Source organism: Pongo abelii, chromosome 3 (assembly GCF_028885655.2).
Source record: "Pongo abelii isolate AG06213 chromosome 3, NHGRI_mPonAbe1-v2.0_pri, whole genome shotgun sequence".
Lineage (NCBI taxonomy): Eukaryota > Metazoa > Chordata > Mammalia > Primates > Hominidae > Pongo > Pongo abelii.
Window position 1 is genome coordinate 102,207,576 of NC_071988.2, and position 13,621 is coordinate 102,221,196.

A 13,621-nucleotide genomic window follows, 5' to 3' on the forward strand; every position below is an offset into this window, starting at 1 on the left:
TAAAGAACCTTAGCTCTTTATATGTGAGGAAATTGTTCTTTGCATTCTTTTTATTAAATTAATCAGGGATGTAACAAATTCAATATAAAGCACAGAAAATTATTTTTATAAGACATGATTTTTGCTATCTATCTAGGCAGATTACATAGAAAGTTAAAAAAAAAAAAGGCTTTCATCTAGCAGGCAAATAGTAAGCTAAGAAAACAAGCCCATCAAGATTGGGCAAATTTTACTAAAATTGTAGCACATCTCATAGCTTTTGTTCAGACTCAGGTATTATGAATTAAGGCAAGTAAAATATATTTCCAAAATTTGCTCTTCATTTTGCTTTTTCATATCACTGCAATTTTCAGGGGATCCATGAGCACAAAACCACTTTTATATTAATCCTCAAATGTTATTTCTGTTAAAACTTCAATATGTTTGTCATTGTTGTGATCAAATGAAGCAGTAACTATTTTTAAAGTTCTCAATTTCAACTTTCAATATGGAAAATATTAACAGTTATCAACTACATAAGTGAAAGATTTTAGGGTCCTTAGTAAGTCCCAAGATTGTACAGAGGTCCTGAGATGGGGAAAATCATGGGAGGGAAGCCTGAAAACCACTACTCTGTATATCCCCACTATTATATACTACTACAAAACCACTACAATAGGACAAAACTATTTTCTCTTTGAAACACGAAAGGACATAGACAGTGGTGTCAGTCTGTCCCTATTCTCACAGTGTAGTCTTAACTATTCATATTAAAAGGACTTTTACCAAAGTAACTTCTATTTCAAGAAGAAAACTAGAGGCTGATAATTAAGAATTGTGTATCTTCCACAAGCATTTTAAAAGATGAGCAAAGTTTATATTGCAACTTTCAATAGCCACATACATACCTTTTTAAAGAGACAAAATGAATACATTCATTAACAGGACCCAAAACAAACACATTCTATAGGATATAAGCAAAAGTGTAAAAACTTAAAATTATGCCTAATAATTAAGCATCAAATTTACAGTCTCCTATCTCAGTTAGAAATCATCTATATATCAAGCGAGTATTCATTGTATAATTCAACTTAATATCAGTCTAAGGTTATGTGTTGCCTAAGGATCTTGGGACCTATATTCAAGCTGACTTAAAAAAAAAAACAAAAAAAACCCCACGATTACTGTTGAAATAAAGTTGTCTCAATAATGATTCAATTTAGTTGAATATAAATTTATACTTTTCATTATCTAAAATATTGTGTAGGCATGTTGTTAGTTAGTAGACCTAAGTAAGTTTAAGAAAAACAAACCCAAGTAGAATAAAATGTTATTTATATTAAACCCAACACTGATAAATCATAGACCATAGCTGCTTATTTTGAACCAAAATTATTACACTAGTCTTGTTTACCAAAGATTTACTGTAATTATGTAAACTTAAATTTTAAAAACATTTCTGAGTTTCCGTAAAAATAAGTTATTAAGTATAGCACAATTTAAAATACTATAACTTTAAATTTCCTAAGTTTTGGAATTTTATGAATATTTGATTTATATAAGAATGTATTTATATAAGAACCCTATAGGCCAATCAGAACAGAGATTCTTTAATTTAGGAGACATTTTAACCTAATTCATTACCCTCCAGAGAGAGGAAAATATTACGCACTCATCCAAAAAGAGATAAAGGTCTTTCTAAATTATCAGCATCTAGACACACAGACACAAGATTGCTTATAACTTCAGATCTAAGTATTAGCCACATATCAAAAGTAAACACAGAAAAATCACCAGTTCATATATCAAAGCATTGTACTCTTTCCTGATGGGCACAAGAGTCTTAATTTGAGCTCAAAATAGACAAATAACAACCAATAAAAATAAAATACTTTAAAAAAGATTATTGTCTGTCACACAAGGGGAATAAATCTCTCTAATCCATTAATCCATTTACAAAAATAACAATGGCTAGCCCACAATGTTCTGAATCACTGCTGTCACCAATAGGAAATAATATATCAATTGTAAGAGCTCCAAAGACAAAAACAAAACACAAAAATGGCCAAAAAGGAAAATATAGAAAGAAACAGAAGATCTGCAAAGTTAAATTTCTATTGTTACTGGGTATTTACCTTTGGGAGTCTGGGTTTAAGCCCCCAGGGGTACAACCTCCTCCAGCATGTAGCTTATTCATCTATCAGAGGAATCCACTGACTATTGGCAGAAGAACCTCCAAAATATTTACAAGATAATTTTTAAAGGGGTGTAAATAACTCTCATGCAGCTATAACATAAATGTTCAAAATATTTCATTTAATTCATTAATTGTAGAAGGAACCAGTAAGATATTATAACCAGTTCAAAGGAGAATTCAAAGAGCAGAACATATCTGTATAGGGAATAAGGAAAATTGAAATAAAAATAGCTGCAAAATAGGTCTCTATACAGGGCAATGATTAATTGAATTCCACTGGGCACAATTATTTTGCATATTTGTGGGCAAGATATTTTCCATTATTATCAATTTTATACAACTTAAAGAGTTGTAAAATAGCACAAAAACAATAAAAAGCAAAACTAACTTAGATGGGGGCACAGTCAGGACACCCACTTTTTTGTTTAGCACAAGAAATTAAGTACCATATGGAAAAGGCAATACCAAACTTCTCTTTATCCTTAATTCTAAATTTCTAATTATCTCTTCTTAGGAGAGATCAAATAATATCATTCTTTTCTACATCAAATATACAAAAGGCCTAGTAACTAAAATTTTCTAATTGTACATACTGTGCAACTCTTTTAGAATCATTTTTTTCTTCTCTGAGCATCAGCTTTACACAAACTTCTTTCTTCTCCCTTATCAATACCACATTAGCAAATATTTATTTCCATAGAGGCTTTCTAGAAGCCTATCAGTATGATAAACTATTCTAATTTTTTTTAAAAAAGATGAAATCCTTTTAAAAGGTTATAATTTGAAGGAAGAAAAAAAAAAGCAGATCAAATAGTTTGTAAAGTGATAAGAAAGATGCTTTATGTAAAACCCACCATAGACAGGCACTTCCACTGGTCTAAACCAATCCCAAACTTGAGACATTTTATTTGACAAACTTGAAATCAAGATAGGATTCTTTTTGAATTATTACCCTGAAGTCACACGTCTTTGTAAAGCCCTTCGCTAGGAATTCTGAAGTTAGTGACTCATGGGGTTCAGTAGAGTCTAGACAAGCATGAGCCTGTGACACTGCTTTGACCCTGGGCATTTTCAATATCACAACCCAGGGCCTCAAAGCTCCTAATTGGAATAATGATCACTCCTGAGAAAAAGACTGGGGGAAAACATGTATATATCTCCATGGAAACAAACTTGCTAGTTTTGTTTTCTACAATATAAAGCAAAAAATAAAAAATAAAAAAAATAAGGCCAAGTATTTGTATAGACTTGACTAACAATATAATTTATGTATTTTAGGCGCAGCCAGGTGACAACTCTACTAGAATCCCTATCCCGACAGAACTCTACATACAAGCTGTCATTTTTGACCACATTTCCAGAAGGAAGACTTAAGTACCAACATGTTAATTTCCTAATAATTTGCTAAATGTAAATAAATTCCGTAGACAGAGCAAATTAGAATAATAAATGAGCCCTGCAGCTGGAAGGCAAATTAGAACAATAAAGTTAATAAAGAAGTTAGAAAGAAAACTGTAATATTGACTGTCTTTTTATTATACAGATAGCCTCTAAGCTGATTGCAACATTTCATGGGAGAGAATTTTGGTACTACTTCAAAGGTAACAGGAATTGGTGACTATTATGTAGCTCAGAATTAAAAAAAAAAAACAAAAAAAAACAGTTCCAGGTCCCACTATTGCTAAATCGAATGGACCAAGCTTTTGCCATATGGCAGTGCTGGCTGCTAAAATCATTGAATATTGACTGTTAAGGGGTCCCAAATTGGCATACAAGGTTTTCAATAGTACTAAACAAGTAAGTAAAATCTGCACTATCCCATGAAATGATGTATAAAATGAACGAAAGTGTTTAATATGCATATATGCTTGGATAACATGAATCCTATAACAGCGAAGCTGAGGAAATGAAATCTAAAGGAAACTAGAAGATATTAGAAAAATCAAGACTTGATGATAGAAATAAGCACTTTTTCCTGATGTGCCGTGCAGGTGGCTTTTGTGCAGAAAAGATATTATTTGAAGGCCACTTTTTATTAAAAATTAATATTTGGTTCTTCCTCTTCTTTTTCTCATTCAATTTAATTCCTTTATTTTTAGTGTTTCAAAATATTTTTTATTTTTTATTTCATATTTTAATTATTTTTAATGTATTTTTAAAAAATTATTATTATACTTTAAGTTCTAAGGTACATGTGCAAAACGTGCAGTTTTGTTTCATAGGTATAGGGGCCATGGTAGTTTGCTGCACCCATCAACCCATCATCTATATTAGGTATTTCTCCTAATGCTATCCCTCCCCTAGCCCCCCACCTCCCAACAGGCCCTGGTGTGTGATGTTCCCCTCCCTGTGTCCATGTGTTCTCATTGTTCAACTGCCACTTAATGAGTGAGAACATGAGGTATAGTTTGAAGTCAGGTATCGTGATGCCTCCAGCTTTGTTCTTTTTGCTTAGGATTGTCTTGGCTATGTGTACTCTTTTTTGGTTCCATATGAAATTTAAAGTAGTTTTTTCCAATTCTGTGAAGAAAGTCAATAGGAGCTTGATGGGGATAGCATTGAATGTATAAATTGCTTTAGTCAGTATGGCCATTTTCATGATATTGATTCTTCCTATCCATGAACATGGAATGTTTTTCCATTTATTTGTGTCCTCTCTTATTTTCTTGAGCAGTGGTTTGTAGTTGTCTTTGAAGAGGTCCTTCACATCCCTTGTAAGTTGGATTCCTAGGTATTTTATTCTCTTTGTAGCAATTGTGAATGGGAGTTCACTCATGATTTGGCTCTCTGTTTGTCTGTTATTGGTGTATAGCAATGCTTGTGATTTTTGCACATTGATTTTGTATGCTGAGACTTTGCTGAAGTTGTTTATCAGCTTAAGGAGATTTTGGGCTGAGACAATGGGATTTTATAAATATACAATCATGTCATCTGCAAACAGAAACAATTTAACTTCCTCTCTTTCTGTTTGAATACCCTTTATTTCTTTCTCTTGCCTGATTGCCCTGGCCAGAACTTCCAATACTATGTTGAATAGGAGTGGTGAGAGAGGGCATCCTTGTCTTGTGCTGGTTTTCAAAGGGAATGCTTCCAGTTTTTGCCCATTCAGTATGATATTGGCAGTGGGTTTGTCACGAATAGCTCTTATTATTTTGAGATACGTTTAAACAACCTTGTACTGAGGCAATTAGGTGGGGACAACCCGGTGGAAATCTGCTCAGGTGTGGGGTTGGTAGAGCCCAAAGCAGGAAGTTGCAGTTCAAATGCAAGGGTGTATTCATGGGGAAGATGATGACTTGGCACGATATGCCAGATTCCAAGCAGGTTGAGTGGAGCGATATTACATTGGAATTGGGTATATCAGGGTGATCTCATAATTTTCAGTATATACAATGTATAGAACAGATATGGAATATATATCTGTGCATGTATAGTCCCTCACTCTGTTCACTGAAAGAGCCCAGGAGCAGCCACCCACCAATATCAGTGAGCATACCTAATGCCCAGATCTCATATTCCTAACACCATTTTCCACCAGAAAAAAGCAGGGATGGGGATCCTTGAGAAAACAACTAATTTGGGGGCTGAAGCAGGGAAAATACAAGAGTCTGGAGTACCTTGTTGTGCCAGAAAGTAAAAAAGTTCTCAAAAAACAAATGGGATTTATCAAAAGGATCACAGAACTGTGTGAAGGGTACCCACTGGCCAAATATGGGACCATTAGGGCATCAAAATGATGATAATTACAGAGATAAAATAGGAAACAATGAGTCCATAGTGATCTACAGACATGAATAAATTGGATGTTAGATAAGAAAGAGGATATTTACATAGTATCCACAAAATATTTATTAATTACAGAGAAAACAGTAGAGATAGCTGGCAGACACCACTCTCAGCAAATGATCAAAGAAAATATCATCAGTAATGAAGCAAAATGAATATGTGCCCTAGCAAATAAGATTCATCTCTGAATCAATTTGTCAAATAGACATTTTAAATTGGAAGAGCAAGACTCATCTGATGCAACAGGGGAACGTAGCATCCCCTTTGTAATAGTACTTCCAAAGTTGCATAACCTGAATCTAATCAAAAGAAAACTCAGACAAACCCAAATCCAGAGATGTTATTAAAAATAACTAGCCTGTAATCTTTAAAAGTGACAGTGAAGGTAAAAAGAAAGAACTGTCCCAGTCTGAAGAAGGATAGAGAGGAAGACATGACAACCAAATACAACACATGATTCTGAAGTAGATCCTTATTCTATAATGGGAATTTGGGGGCAACTGGTGAAAATTTAATTTTTCCAATTGGTGAAAATTTAAGGTTCTGAAGATTAAATGGTAGTAATATAAGAATATTTATTTCTCAATTTGGATGATTGTATTGTGGTTAGATTTATTTCCTGATTTCGATTATTATATTGTGGTTATGTAGCAGAATGTTCTTAAATATAGGAAATTACACTGAAGCATTTGAGAGTCCAAAGGGGATCATGTCAGTAGGTTATTTATAAATAATTCATGGGAAAAGGTCTTGGTGATATGCTTACAACTTTTCTGTTAGTCCGAGATGTTTTGTGATCAAATAAATGGTTGACCTATTAAATTTATAAATTAAAAACCCTAGTTTCATACACTTTATAATGTATAAATTTTATTATTCTATCAATAGATTTGACCAAATTTTAACAATCACTTCTAGGGGTCCTTCTATAGTTTAACTAAATTCCTTTGAACATTTTAAATTTTAATTATAAACTTTATTGTATTTAATTTTCTAAGAATTTTAAAGTTTTACCTAAAAATAAGCCCTCCCATGCATTTAAATGACTATTGTAAATCTAATAAAATAAATATAATGACCCTTATGTTTGCCTAAAATATTCCAGTATGGCTTATAAATGCATAAAATTTAACCTTAAAATTATATCTTAAAAAATTATTCAGTTATCACACTTTAAATGGGAATAGCAAGGCTTATCTGTTAGATATTCTACATTCTAATATGCCAGCTTCTCTAAAATGTAACTACTTATTTTTAAATAGAGATATTTAAAATTTTTCAAACATCAAACATATTTACAATTTATTCCTATATTTAATGCTAAGTTTTAAAGCACTAAAAAGTCAATTATATTATCACAAGTAAATTTTATATTAGCCTCTGAATTGAATTTACTGATAGTAAATACTAACTGGAGATTTAAGTTGGATTATGAGATGTATTAGTTTGCAAGTTCTGCTCTAACAAACTCCCACAGACTGGGTGACTTAAACACAGAAATGTCTTTTCTCACAGTTCTGGAGTTTGGAAGTCTCAAATCAACTGTCAGTAGGTCTGGTTTCTTCTTTTTTTTTTTTCTTTTTATTATTATTATTATTATTATTATACTTTAGGCTCTATGGTACATGTGCGCAACGTGCAGGTAAGTTACATATGTATACATGTGCCATGCTGGTGCGCTGCACCCACCAACTCATCATCTAGCATTAGGTATATCTCCCAATGCTATCCCTTCCCACTCCCCCCACCCGCAACAGTCCCTGAAGTGTGATGTTCCACTTCCTGTGTCCATGTGTTCTCATTGTTCAATTCCCACCTATGAGTGAGAATATGCGGTGTTTGGTTTTTTGTTCTTGCGATAGTTTACTGAGAATGATGATTTCCAATTTCATCCATGTCCCTGCAAAGGACATGAACTCATCATTTTTTATGGCTGCATAGTATTCCATGGTGTATATGTGCCACATTTTCTTAATCCAGTCTATCATTGTTGGACATTTGGGTTGGTTCCAAGTCTTTGCTATTGTGAATAATGCTGCAATAAACATACATGTGCATGTGTCTTTATAGCAGCATGATTTATAGTCCTTTGGGTATATACCCAGTAATGGGATGGCTGGGTCAAATGGAATTTCTAGTTCTAGGTCCCTGAGGAATCGCCACACTGACTTCCACAAGGGTTGAACTAGTTTACAGTCCCACCAACAGTGTAAAAGTGTTCCTATTTCTCCACATCCTCTCCAGCACCTGTTGTTTCCTGACTTTTTAATGATTGCCATTCTAACTGGTGTGAGATGGTATCTCATTGTGGTTTTGATTTGCATTTCTCTGATGGCCAGTGATGGTGAGCATTTTTTCATGTGTTTTTTGGCTGCATAAATGTCTTCTTTTGAGAAGTGTCTGTTCATGTCCTTCGCCCACTTTTTGATGGGGTTGTTTGTTTTTTTCTTGTAAATTTGTTGGAGTTCATTGTAGATTCTGGATATTAGCCCTTTGTCAGATGAGTAGGTTGCGAAAATTTTCTCCCATTTTGTAGGTTACCTGTTCACTCTGATGGTAGTTTCCTTTGCTGTGCAGAAGCTCTTTAGTTTAGTTAGATCCCATTTGTCAATTTTGGCTTTTGTTGCCATTGCTTGTGGTGTTTTCGACATGAAGTCCTTGCCCATGCCTATGTCCTGAATGGTAATGCCTAGGTTTTCTTCTAGGGTTTTTATGGTTTTAGGTCTAACATTTAAGTCTTTAATCCATCTTGAATTGATTTTTGTATAAGGTGTAAGGAAGGGATCCAGTTTCAGCTTTCTGCATATGGCTAGCCAGTTTTCCCAGCACCATTTATTAAATAGGGAATCCTTTCCCCATTTCTTGTTTTTGTCAGGTTTGTCAAAGATCAGATAGTTGTAGATATGTGGCATTATTTCTGACGGCTGTGTTCTGTTGCATTGATCTATATCTCAGTTTTGGTACCAGTACCATGCTGTTTTGGTTACTGTAGCCTTGTAGTATAGTTTGAAGTCAGGTAGTGTGATGCCTCCAGCTTTGTTCTTTTGGCTTAGGATTGACTTGGCGATGCGGGCTCTTTTTTGGTTCCATATGAACTTTAAAGTAGTTTTTTCCAATTCTGTGAAGAAAGTCATTGGTAACTTGATGGGGATGGCATTGAATCTGTAAATTACCTTGGGAAGGATGGCCATTTTCATGATATTGATTCTTCCTACCCATGAGCATGGAATGTTCTTCCATTTGTTTGTATCCTCTTTTATTTCCTTAAGCAGTGGTTTGTAGTTCTCCTTGAAGAGGTCCTTGACATCCCTTGTAAGTTGGATTCCTAGGTATTTTATTCTCTTTGAAGCAATTGTGAATGGGAGTTCACTCATGATTTGGCTCTCTGTTTGTCTGTTATTGATATATAAGAATGCTTGTGATTTTTGTACATTGATTTTGTATCCTGAGACTTTGCTGAAATTGCTTATCAGCTTAAGGAGATTTTGGGCTGAGACAATGGGGTTTTCTACATATACTATCATGTCATCTGCAAACAGGGACAATTTGACTTCCTCTTTTCCTAATTAAATACCCTTGATTTCCTTCTCTTGCCTAATTGCCCTGGCCAGAACTTCCAACACTATGTTGAATAGAAGTGGTGAGAGAGGGCATCCCTGTCTTGTGCCAGTTTTCAAAGGGAATGCTTCCAGTTTTTGCCCATTCAGTATGATATTGGCTGTGGGTTTGTCATAAATAGCTCTTATTATTTTGAGATACGTCCCATCAATACCTAATTTATTGAGAGTTTTTAGCATGAAGGGTTGTTGAATTTTGTCAAAGGCCTTTTCTGCATCTATTGAGATAATCATGTGGTTTTTGTCTTTGGTTCTGTTTATATGCTGGATTACATTTATTGATTTGCGTATATTGAACCAGCCTTGCATCCCAGGGATGAAGCCCACTTGATCGTGGTGGATAAGCTTTTTGATGTGCTGCTGGATTCTGTTTGCCAGTATTTTATTGAGGTTTTTTACATCAATGTTCATCAAGGATATTGGTCTAAAATTCTCTTTTTTTGTTGTGTCTCTGCCAGGCTTTGGTATCAGGATGATGCTGGCCTCATAAAATGAGTTAGGGAGGATTCCCTCTTTTTCTATTGATTGGAATAGTTTCAGAAGGAATGGTACCAGCTCCTCCTTGTACCTCTGGTAGAATTCGGCTGTGAACCCATCTGGTCCTGGACTTTTTTTGGTTGGTAAGCTATTGATTATTGCCACAATTTCAGCTCCTATTATTGGTCTATTCAGAGATTCAACTTCTTCCTGGTTTAGTCTTGGGAGGGTGTATGTGTTCAGGAATTTATCCATTTCTTCTAGATTTTCTAGTTTATTTGCGTAGAGGTGTTTGTAATATTCTCTGATGGTAGTTTGTATTTCTGTGGGATCAGTGGTGATATCCCCTTTATCATTTTTTATTGCATCTATTTGATTCTTCTCTCTTTTTTTCTTTATTAATCTTACTAGCGGTCTACCAATTTTGTTGAACCTTTCAAAAAACCAGCTCCTGGATTCATTAATTTTTTCAAGGGTTTTTTGTGTCTCTATTTCCTTCAGTTCTGCTCTGATTTTAGTTATTTCTTGCCTTCTGCTAGCTTTTGAATGTGTTTGCTCTTGCTTTTCTAGTTCTTTTAATTGTGATGTTAGGGTGTCAATTTTGGATCTTTCCTGCTTTCTCTTGTGGGCATTTAGTGCTATAAATTTCCCTCTACACACTGCTTTGAATGCATCCCAGAGATTCTGGTATGTTGTGTCTTGGTTCTCGTTGGTTTCAAAGAACATCTTTATTTCTGCCTTCATTTCATTATGTACCCAGTAGTCATTCAGAAGCAGGTTGTTCAGTTTCCACGTAGTTGAGCAGTTTTGAGTGAGATTCTTAATCCTGAGTTCTGCTTGATTGCACTGTGATCTGAGAGATAGTTTGTTATAATTTCTGTTCTTTTACATTTATTGAGGAGAGCTTTACTTCCAAGTATATGGTCAATTTTGGAATAGGTGTGGTGTGGTGCTGAAAAAAATGTATATTCTGTTGATTTGGGGTGGAGAGTTCTGTAGATGTCTATTAGGTCTGCTTGGTGCAGAGCTGAGTTCAATTCCTGTGTATCCTTGTTGACTTTCTGTCTCGTTGATCTGTTAATGTTGACAGTGGGGTGTTAAAGTCTCCCATTATTAATGTGTGGGAGTCTAAGTCTCTTTGTAGGTCACTCAAGACTTGCTTTATGAATGTGGGTGCTCCTGTATTGGGTGCATATATATTTAGGACAGTTAGCTCTTCTTGTTGAATTAATCCCTTTAGCATTATGTAGTGGCCTTCTTTGTCTCTTTTGATCTTTGTTGGTTTCAAGTCTGTTTTATCAGAGACTAGGATTGCAACCCCTGCCTTTTTTTGTTTTCCATTTGCTTGGTAGATCTTCCTCCATCCTTTTATTTGGAGCCTATGTGTGTCTTTGCACGTGAGATGGGTTTCCTGAATACAGCACACTGATGGGACTTGAGTCTTTATCCAATTTGCCAGTCTGTGTCTTTTAATTGGAGCATTTAGTCCATTTACATTTAAAGTTAATATTGTTATGTGTGAATCTGATCCTGTCATTATGATGTTAGCTGGTTATTTTGCTCGTTAGTTGATTCAGTCTCTTCCTAGTCTCGATGGTCTTTACATTTCGGTATGATTTTGCAGTGGCTGGTACCGGTTGTGCCTTTCCATGTTTAGCGCTTCCTTCAGGAGCTCTTTTAGGGCAGGTCTGGTGGTGACAAAATCTCTCAGCATTTGCTTGTCTGTAAAGTATTTTATTTCTCCTTCACTTATGAAGCTTAGTTTGGCAGGATATGAAATCCTGGGTTGAAAATTCTTTTCTTTAAGAATGTTGAATATTGGCCCCCACTCTCTTCTGGCTTGTAGGGTTTCTGCCGAGAGATCCACTGTTAGTCTGATGGGCTTCCCTTTGATGGTAACCCGACCTTTCTCTCTGGCTGCCCTTAACATTTTTTCCTTCATTTCAACTTTGGTGAATCTGACAATTATGTGTCTTGGAGTTGCTCTTCTCGAGGAGTATCTTTGTGGCGTTCTCTGTATTTCCTGAATCTGAATGTTGGCCTGCCTTGCTAGATTGGGGAAGTTCTCCTGGATAATATCCTGCAGAGTGTTTTCCAACTTGGTTCCATTCTCCCCGTCACTTTCAGGTACACCAATCAGATGTAGATTTGGTCTTTTCACATAGTACCACATTTCTTGGAGGCTTTGCTCGTGTCTTTTTATTCTTTTTTCTCTAAACTTCCCTTCTCGCTTCATTTCATTCATTTCATCTTCCAGGGCTGATACCCTTTCTTCCATTTGATCGCATCGGCTCCTGAGGCTTCTGCATTCTTCACGTAGTTCTCGAGCCTTGGTTTCCAGCTCCATCAGCTCCTTTAAGCACTTCTCTGTATTGGTTATTCTAGTTATACATTCTAAATTTTTTTCAAAGTTTTCAACTTCTTTGCCTTTGGTTTGAATATCCTCCCGTAGCTCGGAGTAATTTGATCGTCTGAAGCCTTCTTCTCTCAGCTCGTCAAAGTCATTCTCCATCCAGCTTTGTTCCGTTGCTGGTGAGGAACTGCATTCCTTTGGAGGAGGAGAGGTACTCTGCTTTTTAGAGTTTCCAGTTTTTCTGCTCTGTTTTTTCCCCATCTTTGTGGTTTTATCTACTTTTGGTCTTTGATGATGGTGATGTACAGATGGGTTTTTGGTGTGGATGTCCTTTCTGTTAGTTTTCCTTCTAACAGACAGGACCCTCAGCTGCAGGTCTGTTGGAGTACCTGGCCGGCCGTGTGAGGTGTCAGTCTGCCCCTGCTGGGGGGTGCCTCCCAGTTAGGCTGCTCGGGGGTCAGGGGTCAGGGACCCACTTGAGGAGGCAGTCAGCCCATTCTCAGATCTCCAGTTGCGTGCTGGGAGAACCACTGCTCTCCTCAAAGCTGTCAGACAGGGACATTTAAATCTGCAGAGGTTACTACTGTCTTTTTGTTTGTCTGTGCCCTGCCCCCAGAGGTGGAGCCTACAGAGGCAGGCAGGCCTCCTTGGGCTGTGGTGGGCTCCACCCAGTTCAAGCTTCCAGGCTGCTTTGTTTGCCTAAGTGAGCCTGGGCAATGGCGGGCGCCCCTCCCGCAGCCTCGCTGCCGACTTGCTGTTTATCTCAGACTTCTGTGCTAGCAATCAGCGAGACTCCGTGGGCGTAGGACCCTCTGAGCCAGGTGTGGGCTATACTCTCCTGGGGCACCGTTTCCTAAGCCCGTCGGAAAAACTCAGTATTCGGGTGGGAGTGGCCCGACTTTCCAGGTGCCGTCTGTCACCCCTGGAAAGGGAACTCCCTGACCCCTTGCACTTCCCGAGTGAGGCAATGCCTCGCCCCTGCTTCGGCTGGCGCATGGTGCACTCACCCACTGACCTGCGCCCACTGTCTGGCACTCCCTAGTGAGATGAACACGGTACCTCAGATGGAAATGCAGAAATCACCCGTCTTCTGCGTCGCTCACGCTGGGAGCTGTAGACCGGAGCTGTTCCTATTCGGCCATCTTGGCTCCTCCCCCCCTGGTTTCTTCTAAAGCCTGTCTTCTTGGCTCAGTGATGGCAGCCTTCTCTGGC

At 36.8% G+C, this 13,621-nt stretch overlaps 1 protein-coding gene across 1 annotated transcript in view; it reads left to right on the plus strand.

Annotated features, from left to right (window-relative positions):
* Nucleotides 1-3,692, plus strand: part of CFAP299 (cilia and flagella associated protein 299) — a 657,858-nt gene extending 654,166 nt beyond the window's left edge. Inside the window, exon 6 of the mRNA XM_003776468.5 lies at nt 3,455-3,692. Within this exon, the coding sequence (XP_003776516.2) occupies nt 3,455-3,550 (96 nt within the window). The 3' untranslated portion in view covers nt 3,551-3,692. The remainder of the gene's footprint in view (nt 1-3,454) is intronic.
* The last annotated feature ends 9,929 nt before the right edge of the window (nt 3,693-13,621 follow it).